This window comes from Haliotis rufescens, unplaced genomic scaffold (assembly GCF_023055435.1).
Source record: "Haliotis rufescens isolate VD_foot unplaced genomic scaffold, xgHalRufe1.0.p SCAF_76, whole genome shotgun sequence".
NCBI classification, from domain to species: domain Eukaryota; kingdom Metazoa; phylum Mollusca; class Gastropoda; order Lepetellida; family Haliotidae; genus Haliotis; species Haliotis rufescens.
Window position 1 is genome coordinate 419,813 of NW_025964368.1, and position 14,959 is coordinate 434,771.

Genomic DNA, 14,959 nt, shown 5'->3' on the forward strand with positions numbered 1-14,959 from the left:
TCATGAAATCAAATGCTTAAAGGCTTTTGATTTGGAATAAACTTCACCATTTAGACTTTTAAAATGAGAGAACACGCAACCACAGTCGCTCTTATGCTACACATACAGGTAGTGTTACGAAAAAAGTATCTGAAATATTTATTGGAATTATTCTATCAGTCTTACATAAATGTGCAAAGCAAGAAAAAAATAATAAAAAGTGCAAAGGTAGTTCTACTAGAGAGAGTAGTTCTACTGAGAAGATACAGAAGACATCATGGTACATGACATCACAAGATCACATGGTCATGGGTGCAATCACAGCAGAGAGGTAACCGTGGCAACACAGGAATGTGATTGACAGAAAGTTGATGGACATCTCACACTTTGCAAGCACTATGGAAGCTTCTTACAATAGCACTCGACCCTAAGACTAGATCTTTCTGTTGTGTAGACTGTTAGTAAGTGCTAGCACCGAAATCAAGGAATTAAATTCCTCTTGTCAATCCTTCTACTCCTGGGTATTTGGCACTCATCACCATTTTTCCATTTGTTGTTTAACACCGCACTCAGAACTATTCAAGCTATATGCTGCTGCCCTGTAAAAAATTAGGTCTGGACCAGAGAATCAAGTGATCGATATTGCAAGCAAAACTCCACGCCGTCAGGGTTTCTAAGTACCTGATCCATCAGTTGCCTATCGCAAACAGCACAGTTTGCTGCGGTCAGTTCACTCTCATGGCCACAAATGCCAAATACTGTCATCAACAGAGTTCATACTAGATCCCCACTCCAAGTATTAAAGCAGTATCAAAGCAGTATTAAAGCTTCACAGAAACCTGCCTTGGTTGTGTTTTCTTGTCAGTCGCGATGAGTGTATAATCCACATTAACTTTGTTTGTTTGTTTGTTGTTTAATGCCGCACTCAGCAATATTCCAGCTATATGACAGTGATTCATAAATAATTGAGTCTGGACCAGGCAACTCAGTGACTGACATCATGAGCATCTATCTACACAACTGGAATACAATGACATGCATCAACCAAGTCAGTAAGTCTCCTCTTATGACAAGCGTTGGTTGTTGAATACCAATTCTAACCTGGATCTTTACAGATTAACAGACCCTACAGACATTTCAGACACTACCTGTCAATGGTGAGGATGCAGAACTAACAAGGCGTTTCTGTATATGCAGGGATCAAGGTTTCCAAACTAAGTGCCCCTGGGTGGAAAATTGGGAAAAAAATGTTATTTTGTTCAAAATTGGGATGTTTTAAAATCTTATTTTCTAAAATTCAGAGGTATTTTAACAATGTATTTGGAGAATGTATTGAATTTAATAATACAACACTTAGTTTTGAAACCTCTTCCTCATTAGTCCTGTTATAAGTTGAATACAGGTTCTCTCTACATAGCCATCAAATTAGTTTTTAGTTATATTACAGTAAAATATGTTTATAATGAAAACACATTTATAATGAACTGACGGATACAATGAACTTATTTTTTAGTCCCGGCCATTTGATATAAGTATGCTGTATATATGCTTATAAAGAACTACAGTTATTACAAACTAAAATTAATGGTCTTTTTGAGTTCGTAGTTTACTGTACCATAATTTTGGAAATGTTTAATTCCAATTGTAAATTTTGATGACATTTGCAAAAGTCCAGGTCTAGATATATTATACTCACGCAGAAGAATGATCCTGCGTATTACATGATGAACAAAGATTTCAACCACTAAGCTACCTTTTCACAGTATCCAAACTCTGAAACTTCTGTAAAAATCCACACACCTTGTTTCCATGACAACCACGCCTTGTGATAGATGTGGCTAAAGTAAGGACAAATGGTTGCAATGTGTTTGGGTGAGTGAGTGAGTTGGGTTTAACGCCTCTTTTAACAGTATTCCAGTTATATCGCGGCTTGTCAGCTTAATGTGGAAGGAAAGCTCGAAGTGATGCAGGTTTCGGACATTTACCACTTCGGTGAAACCAACAAGCACGGGTTTGGTGCTGACAAACCTAGAAACATAATCAGGGCGAACCGGGATTCGAACCCACAGTCATAGGTTTCTGGCGTGCCCAAGGGACGCAACTCTGCACAGTGAATCGGGGCACCTTAGATGACTGGTCCACCTGTGCCCCCACAATGTGTTTGGAATGGCAAAGAGTTTATAAGCTGTTAAGCATTAGAAGATGCTAAATCCTACACCCTAATACATGGTTAAGTGACACACAAATAGTATCCACGAAATAATCATTGTTTCAACAAATCAACTGACTGTGATCATGGTCATAGATCAGCATCAGTGTTCAAACAGACCTCCCATGACAAATGTAAGTACATGGCATGGACACCAATACATTCTCCATATTCCATAACGATTCTTATACCACTGTAACAATCTTAGGAATACATTGATACATGTAAACCTTCACATACAGTAACTCAACAGACTTGCAATGTGAGAAATCTGCAAGTATATCAGTAGATCCTGTATGTTCTCACTTAATCCACACAAGGACTTCCCCTTGACTTGAACAAGAAATTACCTGGCATCTTCATGAGATTTCAAATACTTTAAAAGCATTTGTCATGCCATAAACACACATACCATATTCGACGTAATAAGCGCCCCGCTCTAATAAGTGCCCACGGCAATATTTGCTGATATATTGGCTGGTGAACCATCCCAATTACAACCCCTTCCGATTGATCAATGGACACGAGACTTATTTATTCGCGTATAATACACACTCGTGTGCTATATGCACCCATAATTATGGGCAATTAAATTATGGGAAAATTATATCTGTCGTACATAAACATTTCAGGCTGTCACCATAAACCACGAACTTTATCTTTCAACTCTGTTTTTTTTCCACCGAAATAATATTCTAATAAGAGCCCCCTGGGTGCTTATTGCGTCGAATACGGTATGTACTAATATTCACAGAATAATAAACATTTGCAAACAATTGAGAGTAATCAATACAATAATAAAACTTTTTTTGCGACTTTGGGAGAGTAATAACTACAAATTTAAATCATTCTTTGAGAACAGTGGAGCGTAATCACTTGAGACAAATAAAATTATTATATGTGTACTATGGTATGTCACATGACTGGCTCAAATACTACAGATAAGCCTCATAAATAAACCTATTTACAGCACATGGCCTAAACCGCAATGGTTTCATTACAGAATCACAGTAAAATCTTCGTCCCACACAGCAGGACACGAGACGACCCAAATCAACACCATACACAAACTATTTCCTCACGCTGAGCTGATGATGATAGTTTGATGTCTCTGGGATAAGGTTTTGCTCAACTTCATGACCTCTCTGACAAGGTTGTTTACTCATCAATGACCTTGACCTTGACCTCAACTACGACTTTCCACAACAAGGCAATCCAATGCCAACCTGACTTGAGTTGAGAGTGATCTTCTCACTCGTGCCCTCCAGCCCTGACTCGCCTCCGTACCGACGCTTCAGTTCCTGGTTGGAGAGAAACAAAACATTATTATGATTATGAACATAATAGGCTGGTGTATAACACTGCAACCAGCAATATGACAATATAGAATATAAATAATCAAATCTGGACCAGACAATCCAGTGATTGGCATCATGAGCATCGAGTGAGTTAATATGGTTTTACGCCGCTTTTAGCAATATTCCAGCAATATCACAGTGGGGGACCCCAGAAATGGGCTTCACACATTGTACCCATGTCCGGAATAGAACCCAGGTTTTCGGCGTGACAAGCGAACGCTTTAACCACTAGGCTACCCGACCGCCCTCATGAGCATTGACCTACACAAATTGGGATACCAATACATGAATCAACCAAGTCAGCGAGCCTGACCACCCGATCCCGTTAGTTGCCCATATAATATGACAAGCATGGGTGCTGGGCACATATTCTAACCTGGAATCCTCAGGGGGAATCATCACGATTAATCTTAAAGGGTGAGGTGAGGTGAGGTGAAATGGGGTTTAACGTCGCGTCCAAGATTATTGCACTTATATAGCGACGTGCATGCACATGTATGTGTGTGTGTGTGTGGCTGCTTGTACTAGTCCGGATTGATGCCGATTTATAGTGCTAGCACACTGAGATACCATGCCGCAGTTTTAACATGAATACCCCACTCAGACACAGTATACTGACTCCGAGCCGACCAGTCCTTGTTTTAGCCCCTTAATGCCGAGCGCCAGACAGGGTAACAACAAGTACCATCTTTTAACGTCTTTTTGTATGACGCGGCTGGGGATCGAACCCCGGACCTTCCGCTCTCCGGGCGGACGCTCTACCATTAGACCACGGAGGCGGTTAATCTTAAAGGGGGAGCAGGCTTTGTCCAATGGGCAGCCCCAGCAAATTGTATTCAATTCATTCAAAATCCCATCCTCCATTATCCAGTGTATCATATCTGACATTCTTGTACTCCAGTCTATCATAATAAAAATACACTGGACTCATTCACTACCACCCCTTTCCAAGTCTGGTTTGAGAAACGGGACAAGAAAATAGCCATCCAATTAAATTAATCTCATGTGTGAGAAAACTTTTTCAAAAACATTCATAAGAGAGACAAATACAATGTCACTGTCGTATTGAAGGGGAATTAATTATGACAGAACAGACATTCAACATGTGAAATACATTTTTGTTTGTTTGTTGTTGAAGCCGCACTCAGCAATATTCCATTATATGACGGCGGTCTGTAAATAATAGAGTCTGGACCAGATAATCCAGTGATTGATACCATGAGCATCGACCCACGCAATTGGGATACAGTGACAAAAATCAATCAAGTCAGCGAGCCTGATCACCCGATTCCGTTAGTCGCCTTTTACGACAAGCATAGTCGCCTTATACGGCAAGCATGGGTTGCTGAAGACGTGTTCTACCCCGGATCTTCACAGGGGATTGTTCATATTGGAGCATGTTCTTCAAGTGGTAACAGATTCCCTTATTCACCTTTGCCATCTGCATGAAGGCCTCATCAATGTTGGTGTTCTCCTTGGCACTGGTTTCCAGGGAGTCCAACATCCCACAGTTGTGGGCGTAGTTCTTCGCCTCTTCACAACTGACCTCTCGCAGACTCTCCAGATCTTTCTTATTGCCTGCGAATACAAACAGGAGTTGAGTGAGTGAGTGAGTATGGCGCAGAGATACGAGCAAAGAGCTTCCCATTAATGAACATATTATCATGCAGTAGAACTCAAGGACTTACCAATGCAGTAATCTGCCCGCTTGCCCAAAGTGATCTTTGTCCTTTGACGATCATAAGTCTATGTTAAAGTATGGGAGCTCTGAAGTCGCTCACACAACTCACCCACAGTTGGTTGGTTTGTTGTTTAACGCCGCAATCAGCAATATTCCAGCTATATGACGACGGCATGTAAATAATCAAGTCTGGGCCAGACAATCCAGTGATTGAAATCATGAGCATCAATCCACGAATGGGATCAATGACATGCAACAACCAAGTCAGCTAGCCTGACCACCCGATCTCGTTAGTCGCCTCTTACAACAAGCTAGAGCTACCTGGACCTGGGACATATTTTTTGATGACAATAACAATAAAACTGCAAAGTTACACTACAAGTGGCTTACGTTTCCATTACTTTCTGACAATGCACACATTCCTTTAAACTTTGATGTGTTTTGAGTAAACACAAAGCTTCAGCATGTTCAGTCACAGGAGTCCGTATCTAAAAATAGACGCCCTCATGCATATTCATGACCATCTCCACACGCGAGCCCGAAGGGCGTGAATATGCATGAGGGCGTCTATTTTTAGATACGGACTCCTGTGGTTCAGTATATGCATGATCAAATCTTTTTATGTGTGTATCTAATTACTTTTTGCCGGGGTTCCGGTAAAGGAATATTGTACCCAACTCTTCAGATCTACAGTCGGTACCCGGAAAGGGTTGGTAATGTGGGATAGTGTACACAGGTAGGGTCAACTAATGGGGGATCGGGTACCCAGACAGGGTAGGGTAATAGGGGATCGGGTACCCTGGTAAGGTCAGGTAATAGGGGATTGGGTACCCGGGTAGGGTCGGGTAATAGGGGATCGGGTATCCAGGTAGGGTCAGGTAATAGGGGATTTGGTACCCGGGTAGGGTCAGGTAATAGGGGATTGGGTACCTGGGTAGGGTCAGGTAATGGGATTTGGTACCCGGGTAGGGTCAGGTAATAGGGAATTAGGTATCCGGGTAGGGTCAGGTAATGGGATTGGGTACCCTGGTAGGGTCAGGTAATAGGGAATTAGGTATCCGGGTAGGGTCAGGTAATGGGATTAGGTACCCAGGTAGGGTCAGGTAATGGGATTGGGTACCCGGGTTGGGTCAGGTGATAGGGAATTAGGTATCCGGATAGGGTCAGGTAATGGGATTGGGTACCCTGGTAGGGTCAGGTAATAGGGGATTGGGTACCCGGGTGGCAAATATAGACTCGTCCCAGCCCTGTTCTATACGTCATGTTGATAATCATGAGAGTGATCTGTCACTAAGTATCAGCCTGATCACCGATGTGGCACTTACCTATCATCAACTGAACAATGGACGTTCCTGCGTATCTCTTTACATCTTCAAGCCAGCGAGGAATGTTGTCGAAGGTAGACCGTTTTGTGATGTCATAGGCTATGATAACGCCATTAGCACTTCTGTAGTAACTCTGGGTGATCGTTCGGAACCGTTCCTGACCGGCCGTGTCCCAGATCTGTAGCTGTAAGAAGTATAATATTAATAGTAATGGACTTGATTACATTTGAGCAAAATCTTAATCCTGCATTACTACCTTAATGCTGCTGTTTTCCTTGACTAGAAGGATGGAGCTGTGAGAGGCCCAGGCAGCAGAAGAAGTAGTACAAGGTCTTAAGCCATTGGACCCGTGAAGATTCCGGGGTAGAATAGGTCTTCAGCAACCCATGCTTGCCGTAAAAGGCGACTATGCTTGTCGTAAAAGGCGACTAACGGGATCGGGTGGTCAGGCTCCCTGACTTGGTTGATGCATGTCATCGATCCCAACTGCATACATCGATGCTCACGATATCAATCACTGGACTGTCTGGTCCAGACTCGATTATTGACAGACTGCCGTCATATAGCTGGAATAGTGCTGAGTGTGGCGTTAAACAACAAACCAACCAACCAACTTAAGCCATTGTTTTGTTCAACAACTCCAATCTCCTAAATATGTTTCACATGCCACTATCCATACTGTTCAATTACTTTGATGATGGGAATCTTTCCTTAGCTTAAAGGGCAAGTACGTCGACGGTTCTTGGTGCTCTTAAATGATGCATGAAATAATTTCCAAGTGTGACATCACACCTTGAATTCATGCACGATTCAACTCTCAAACTAAAACAATAGAGCTCCACACAGTGAAGTTGATAACCCAAGTGCAGTGCAGAGTAGCTGGCTTCGGTCATGTCTTCATTAGGTAGAAATGGAAGAGAAAGTTTGTGTGTTTTTCTAACAGATGAGTTACAAAATAAAAATTGCCAGCTTGATTAGATTAGACATGTTAGAAGCCAGTGTTTATCAAAGCCTAGATTACAATATAAATGGTGCCTCGTTTGTATGAAGTCAACCACTCTCCTACCAAGAGTTCCAAATAAATTAGGGAAAGCCGAGTACCTCTGCCACATCATCACATCTCACCCAGTCCATTAAACATGTTCAAGTTATTGCATGTTTTTCATCTGTCTACACATTAAGATAAACATATGTCATGAAATGTTAAACTTTCATTGAGAAAAAATGTAAAACAAAATTGTCCTATTTGCGTCTTTGTTTACATGGCTCCACAGGCTGTCACTGAAGCACTACGGAGAGTTTACTATACGGTCACTTTGATGTATAAAGATATATTGTCATGCACCTCACTGTAGTAGTATATCTACATCAGGGCTCCAGATAAGCTGCGTATCTGCGTGAAATACGCATCAGAAATACAGAAATATGCAGTAAAAAATAATCCAAGCGTATCAAATACGCAACGAACATTACAGATACGCTACAAAAACAGATTTTGTGCGTATCATCAAAATATTTAAGAATTGACCTTCACTTTGTGTGAGTTCATTGGAGTATGAACCTGCATAGAGTGAGGTCCAAACTGTATGAATGTCGGAGCTTGCGACGACGTTCATACAATGTTTGGCCCTCACTGAACAATCATGCAGTCAAGCTCTCTTACGTTTCTCAATATATACTGAAATGCTGAGACCAAGATTAAAGGTTCCAAATGATCAGAAATAATGCTTGTATGTATGTTTTCATGCTAGGGAATTCCCAGGGGTTTCCCCAGGAATGTGGAAGTAGTCCGTCAGTGTTTACGTCATTTCAAGAACACGGTCTCGTGAAAAACGTATGAACGTCAAATTGTGACGTTCATACACTTATGAACGTCAATTTCGCGGTCATGTGACCGACCTCTCGTCTAATGGAAAAGCCGTATATCGTGTAAACTTCAAATTAAAAAATTATTGTGAAGTAACCCTGCGTATTCGATTAGCAAATCAGCAACTTATTTTGAAATTATAAACGGGCATTCCGTCAACCTTGCCAAACTCCACGATGACAGTCACATCATGATCATTTGCCATCACACTTTCTTGTGGAAGTATCGTGGTATTTTTGAGTCCTATAAAGCTCTCAAACCCACACGACACCAGTTTGCAGGGACTAGATGAATAGTGTTTTTAAATATTTAACTTAAATACCCACATGTGTAAAAACTAGTGGGTAACAGAAATTTGAATACGCAGATAGAATTACTGATACCCAGTGATTTTAAAATGCATGGGTAAAATACCCACAACACCAAAAGCTTATCTGGAGCTCTGTACATAATTATACAAAACAATATGTAAAGTGCACGAAAGGCTTACATTAGGCCTGTCTGTTCTCATTTCAGAATATGTGTGTTTGTTTACAACCAAGAGAATAGTCTGGTCACCTGATCAGATAAGCCTTCACCCGCTACTACACTCTTGCAGAATAAGGCGAGCAGAGTTGAGTAAGCTCGGGAGTTAACCACTTTTATCATCCAAAACTGGCTCCCACAGAATATATGCTTGGATGAGATCAAGTGATATCTACACTGTAGATATCGCTGCAATGAAATTACATCACAATGCTTTGCAGACCATTGTGACGTCACAGGTTACCATGACGTCACAATCAAATGACATCACTATTGGCTCTGCTACTGAAGCTGTTAGCAGTACTTTTTACATTGAAGACTACTAATTACTGTCTACAAATTGAAAAGGTTGGAAGAATGATGTTGGATGATAAATAAAATCTCACCCTCGTTTCTTTTGTATTGTTTGTTGTGATACGATACATCGAAACTCGACACATGACATGTTATTCCTTAACAAGCCTTAACAAGCCTCGGAATTTTTCCACTTTTATCAACTCATGTTGATATATTTCATATCAAAAGACACTCGGGTGAGATTCTCTGTATATATTGTTTGCAAACAATGCTTCAGAACGGTAGACATACTTGCCCATGCTAAGGAATAACATGTCATGTGTCGAGTTTCGATGTATCGTATCACAACAAACAATACAAAGTGCATTATGACAACCCTACTCCCTACCATGCCTACTAAAGTTTTTTGTATCAAATTTCTATCTTGTCATAAGAAATTTGAACCATTCCATCAGTTTTAAATAACAGCCCTAAGACTTACGCCATAACCATGATAACCATTCATAAACAATGAAGCACTTGATAAGGATGTAAATATATTTATCAAACATAATTCAATAGCGCAAAAACATAGTATATAGTATATGTGTGCAAATTGTAAGCAAATAGATGACAACTTTCACTAAGAAGCACAACAAACATTTCAAAACATATTGATCATGTCTACATGATTAGGCATACATCACATAAACATGATAAATCCCCTTCCAAAAGATAAACAGAGGCTTCAAAACGGACAGTAACACAATAACTCAAAATATAAAAAAAACTTGGTGTTTGTAAACATATCATCAGGTTCATGTACACGATGTATATGGCAAAAAACTAAATCAGTAATTCGGTTGTGGTCGACAGTCTATAATTAGAAAGAGTGATTCATCAAGTATAAACAAAAGTGTTGTCGACGACTGTCAGCCAGCTGACTCGCCGTCAGGAAAATCGTCCATATGTACAAGATACATTACCAGCTTATAGAACAAATGGCCATCAAATTTGCCTCACCTTCACAAGTTTGCCGTCAATGTTCAAAGTTTTCATTGTGAAGTCAACTCCTATGGTGCTGCCGTGTTTTTCTGTATAAGTTCCCGATTTGAATCTCTGCACGACACAGGTTTTCCCCACACCTGCGTCACCAATTAACACTATCTTAAACAAATAATCAAACTGTTCATCAGGATCGAGTGCAGAGTGGTACGACATTTTCAAAATGAACCCACTCCCTCTGTCATTAATAATTTCCACCGTTCGATTCCAACACGGATGACACAGCTTCAATGGCAAAGTTTCATGTTTTGGCTATACCGGAAGTGACATCATTTTGTGATGCTACTTCCGTGTTGAGCTCGTTTGTCTCAAATCATGTGACAAAGGCAACAAGTGTTATGAAATATATACCAGTCATAATGCGCAAGTTAATGTGGAAATCCCATCGGCTTAGTTGGGATAAACCTATTTCGTTTTATGTGAACGCAATGCTGTCAATTAATAACGGGAGGTAACTCTTGTCGTGCTTAGTACGAGACGGAAATTCAATGTATAAATTAAATCTGCGTGTGTTCAAATCCCATTGGTTTCAATCTTTTTCACAAGTCTAAAAAGAAAGAGAACATAATGACATTCTTTGCCAAAATAGATTTTCTTATAATTGTTGTAAACCATTGTGCATTAGTTTGAATTTATATCATTGCGAGGGTGAACCATGTTCAAGTATTTGGCACGTCCCAGCACGTGATTCAGGTCTTTTAAAAAACACACACACAGGAGAGGGTCATAAAAATAAATACACATTTACATACATATTTAGGGAGGGTCATGATAAAATGGACATTCGGTGTTCAAATATAAAATGCTTTTGCACTTTTCATTTTTTGGGTGGGGTGGGGGAGGGGGGTTGTCATGGAATAAAATGTAGAGTAGCTTGGTGTGGATCATCAATATGACGAGCATTTTGGGAGGGTAATTATTTTAAGTACATTAGTGCATAAGAAACCTGACCCTGGCACATTGTAAGTGCACTCAACAATATTCCACCTATACGACAGCATCCTGTAAATAATCAAATCTGGACTAGACAATCCAGTGATTGATATTGTGAGCAATGATCACCGTCAAGGTTCGAGGAAGGGTTGGAGTTTGAGTAACTGTAGATTAATGCTGCGGTTAGCAATAGTCCACCTATATCACAATGGCCCATAAACAAATAATTCCTTACATTTTGAGACACACCCCAAAACAAAAAAAAAGGTTAAGTGTAAAAATATTGATATTCGATATTCTTTTGTCGAGCAAAATCTTATATCTTTAAAGCTTGCGTTGCAGCAGAGCTTAACATCATGTCAAGTTGATTGCTTTTTCACTCAACTCATTTTAAAAACCTGTAATCAGCATCCTTTATGGTCTCTGCTGCAACGAAGATGCTTTTCAGCTTGAGAGTAAATGTGGGATGATACGAGGGCTGAGACGGGTAACTTGGGGTACCCAGCTCGGGTGGGTGCTGAGTAGACCCGGATACCCACAAGTCTACCCGGACCCACCTTCCCGAGGCAAGAGAGTTATAAAAGTCCAGTTTCCACCCTTGCCGAACTTGTAGTTTTTTAATATGTTTGCAGAGTTGTTTTCCTGTCTTGGGTGTGGGTTATGTGAATCTGATGATGGTGACCATACTACACCATTGTAGAATTGTAGACACCATCTTCCCAATGCAGGGGAGGTAACTGACTATAAAAGACCAGTTTCCACCTTGCCGAACTAGGCTGGAATTATGGAGTTACATTTTGGCTTGACTAACGAGTTTATGCATAGTCCAATCAAAATCGCGCAACGAAATCGAAATCCGGTTAGTAAACTGTCGTGCAGCTTTCGGTCGTTTGCGTGATTTGCAAAGCACGTGCACCGCCAACTCGTTGACAGCATATATTTTCCGAGTCTTTTCACGTTTTTAATTAAGGGGCTCACGTGATTTGATGCACTTCGCGAGGTAAGACCCGTTTTATCACGATATAGATCTTGAATATCGATCAGATCGTCCTGACTGGACGCCACCATTTTGTTTGTAATGAATGCAAGTGATACCAGAAATGGAATCTGATTGGTCCATAGGAGAGGATTATAAAGGACATAATTCGTAATAGACATTGGTGGCGCTACGATCGAGCCCAAGAATTCCAGCCTGGTTTGGCAAGGGTGGAAACTGGACTTTTTAAGTCAGTTAACTCTCTTGCCTCGGGAAGATGACCCGGACCCGTGATTACTCACATGATATATTGTTTAATGACAAAAAATATGGCTACACTACAAGTCACGAATGTTCGCATTTCTTTCTGACAATGCACCCATTTCCTCTGACTTTTACATACACAAAGGAAAAAGTCAAGCACACCCTAATATATTTCATTATTGTTTGGTCCCAATATTTGTAACCGTCATGAAAGATATAATTACGGGAAGAATTATGTTTTCTCGAGATGATGTAATCAGTCACGCGTGACCAAAGCTCACGTGCCATGCATGGTATGCCCGTGCAGCATGCTACCCTCGAGTATCCCTGAAAGAGGTATATCCAAACGTTAATATTGCTTTTGAGTTTCAAACTGTTATTCCATGACATTGTGTGATCATGGCACGAAGGCGATTATCAAACGCCACAAGATGGCAAATAAGCGGCAAGCATAACGCAGGAGTGTCTTGTAATGCCATTGCTCAAAATTTGGGGTATCATCACACTGTCGTAAGCCGTTGAGTCGAGAAACATGCTCAGACCGGTGATGTACAGGACCGCCCCAGATCCGGAAGACCTCCTGTGACGACACATCGCGAAGACAGGGACCTTCTTCGTCTCATCCTCCGAGAACCCTTTTAACAAGTACTCGTCTGAAACAGCTGTGGTTGCCCAATCGTCGTTTCAGCATCTGAACCGTCAGTAACTGGCTGAAAGTAGCAGGACTGAGGGCTAGACGAGTCATAAAGCGTCCCTTGTTGAGAGATCACTACAGAGCCGCTCGTTTAGCATGGTGTATTGTCCGACAGAACTGGAATCTGAGAACTTGGGAGACGCATCATTTGGTCAGACGAAAGTCGCTTTCTGCTCCACGTCACTGATGGAAGAACGAGAGTTTGGAGGCACCGGAACAGGGCCTACACCCCCAGGAACATTAAACCGACTGTTGCATACGGCGGGGGCTCGGTTGTGGTTCGGGGTGTATCTCTCATGATTGCGGGTTGGATTTGATCACCATAAAGGGCAACTGAACAGGGGCTCAGTACATCCGGGACGTTTTGAGGCCAGTCGTCGTTCCTTATTTTGACAACCACCCTCAACCTACTCGACCTCAGTACATGGATGACAATGCCAAGCCTCATCGTTCGCGTGAGTCGTGGATTACACGAGGGACAATGCAATAACGACTCTACCCTGTCCAGCTATGAGCCCAGATTTAAACCCACTTGAACAGGCACGAGGTCCTCCTGTACAAGATTTACGCCAATTGGAAGCAGCATTGCATCAGGAGTGGTTGTTGTTGACCCATCAACAGATCCAACGTCTGACTGGAGGCATGAGACGTAGGGTGGAATGCGTCATCCGGGTACGTGGCGGTTATACCCGCTACAGATCTGTTTCACGTGTCATGTCAAGTAGAGACTTTAAGGAACATTTTCACATGAAACATCAAACGTAACTCGTTTACTTATCCTGCAGCTCCATATTTTTTAAGTATTGCCTAAGGTCAAAAACAGTACCTGTGTTACCATGAGGTTTTTGTCAGTAAATTCCAATCACAACTCACCAATATCTTCTTTATTTGTGGTCAAATGTTTGTTCTATCCGATGACATTGGTATCGCCCAGCTCCTGTGGTCTGTCAGCCCATGCCATGAGGGGTGTGCTTAACTTTTTTTCTTTGTGTTTATATGTTTGAATAAAGATTAAATTTCAGTCGACTTCAGTGTATGCATGACCAGATCGTTTTACACTACATCTAAATACATTTTGTCAGGGGTACAGTCAAACATTTTCTAATCGGGACCATTCTGTACCTATCTATTGAGACCCCCAGCGGGTCCCCGGGTTATAGTGGGGTGGGTACCCGGAAGTAGATTTGGACTCGTCCAAGCCCTACATGATACGAACTGTTCATCCCCTAAAACATAACAATTTTGTCGGAAGGATAGGTTGCAACCCCTAACTTAAGATTATTATTAAACTTTTGAACTGATCATTCAGTGGTACTCGGTCTTTCTTCTTCCAAGAAACACCGAAGATTTTTGAAGTTTGAACTGAAGGTGAGGTGAAATGGGGTTTAACAACATATTCCAAAATTATTGTCTTGTTTAGCAACGTGCGTGCGTCTGATTGTGTTGTTTATAGTGCCAGCCCAATGAGATACCATGCCACAATTTACATGGATACCCCACTCAGACACAGTATACTGACAGTTGACCAGTCCTTGTTTTTTCCCCTTAATGCCAAGCGCTTAGCAGGGTAACAAGTATCATCTTTTATTTGTTTAATCGACCTTCCTTTCTCCAGGAAGGGGCTTACCACAAGACAACAGAGGCGGTCCAGCAGCTAAGGAAGGTTAGCACCTACACAGCATGGCCACCTAGCTGACTCCTTTTTATCAAATACTTTATGAAACATTTTGAAGTATTGTCTGGGTGTAAAGTAGGTGAGGTGAGGGGTTTAACGACGCGCCCAGGATTATTGCACTTATATAGCGAC

At 41.3% G+C, this 14,959-nt stretch overlaps 1 protein-coding gene across 1 annotated transcript; it reads right to left on the minus strand.

Annotated features, from left to right (window-relative positions):
• Positions 1-2,793: 2,793 nt before the first annotated feature.
• Positions 2,794-10,567, minus strand: LOC124122037 (ras-related protein Rab-43-like). Its single transcript, XM_046485200.2, has 4 exons — positions 10,244-10,567; positions 6,553-6,736; positions 4,979-5,124; positions 2,794-3,489 (listed from the first exon to the last, which is right to left on the minus strand). The coding sequence occupies exons 1-4, from the start codon at positions 10,439-10,441 to the stop codon at positions 3,379-3,381; spliced, it is 639 nt and encodes a 212-aa protein (XP_046341156.1). The 5' UTR covers positions 10,442-10,567; the 3' UTR covers positions 2,794-3,378.
• Positions 10,568-14,959: the final 4,392 nt, after the last annotated feature.

Excerpts from the sequence above, each read along its gene's own strand:
- LOC124122037 (XM_046485200.2), bottom strand. The coding sequence starts at position 10,441 with ATGTCGTACCACTCTGCACTCGATCCTGATGAACAGTTTGATTATTTG. Across the intron at positions 6,737-10,243 it reads TTGACGGCAAACTTGTGAAG|CTACAGATCTGGGACACGGC; the intron begins GTGAGGCAAATT and ends TACTTCTTACAG. Across the intron at positions 5,125-6,552 it reads CATTGTTCAGTTGATGATAG|GCAATAAGAAAGATCTGGAG; the intron begins GTAAGTGCCACA and ends TTGTATTCGCAG.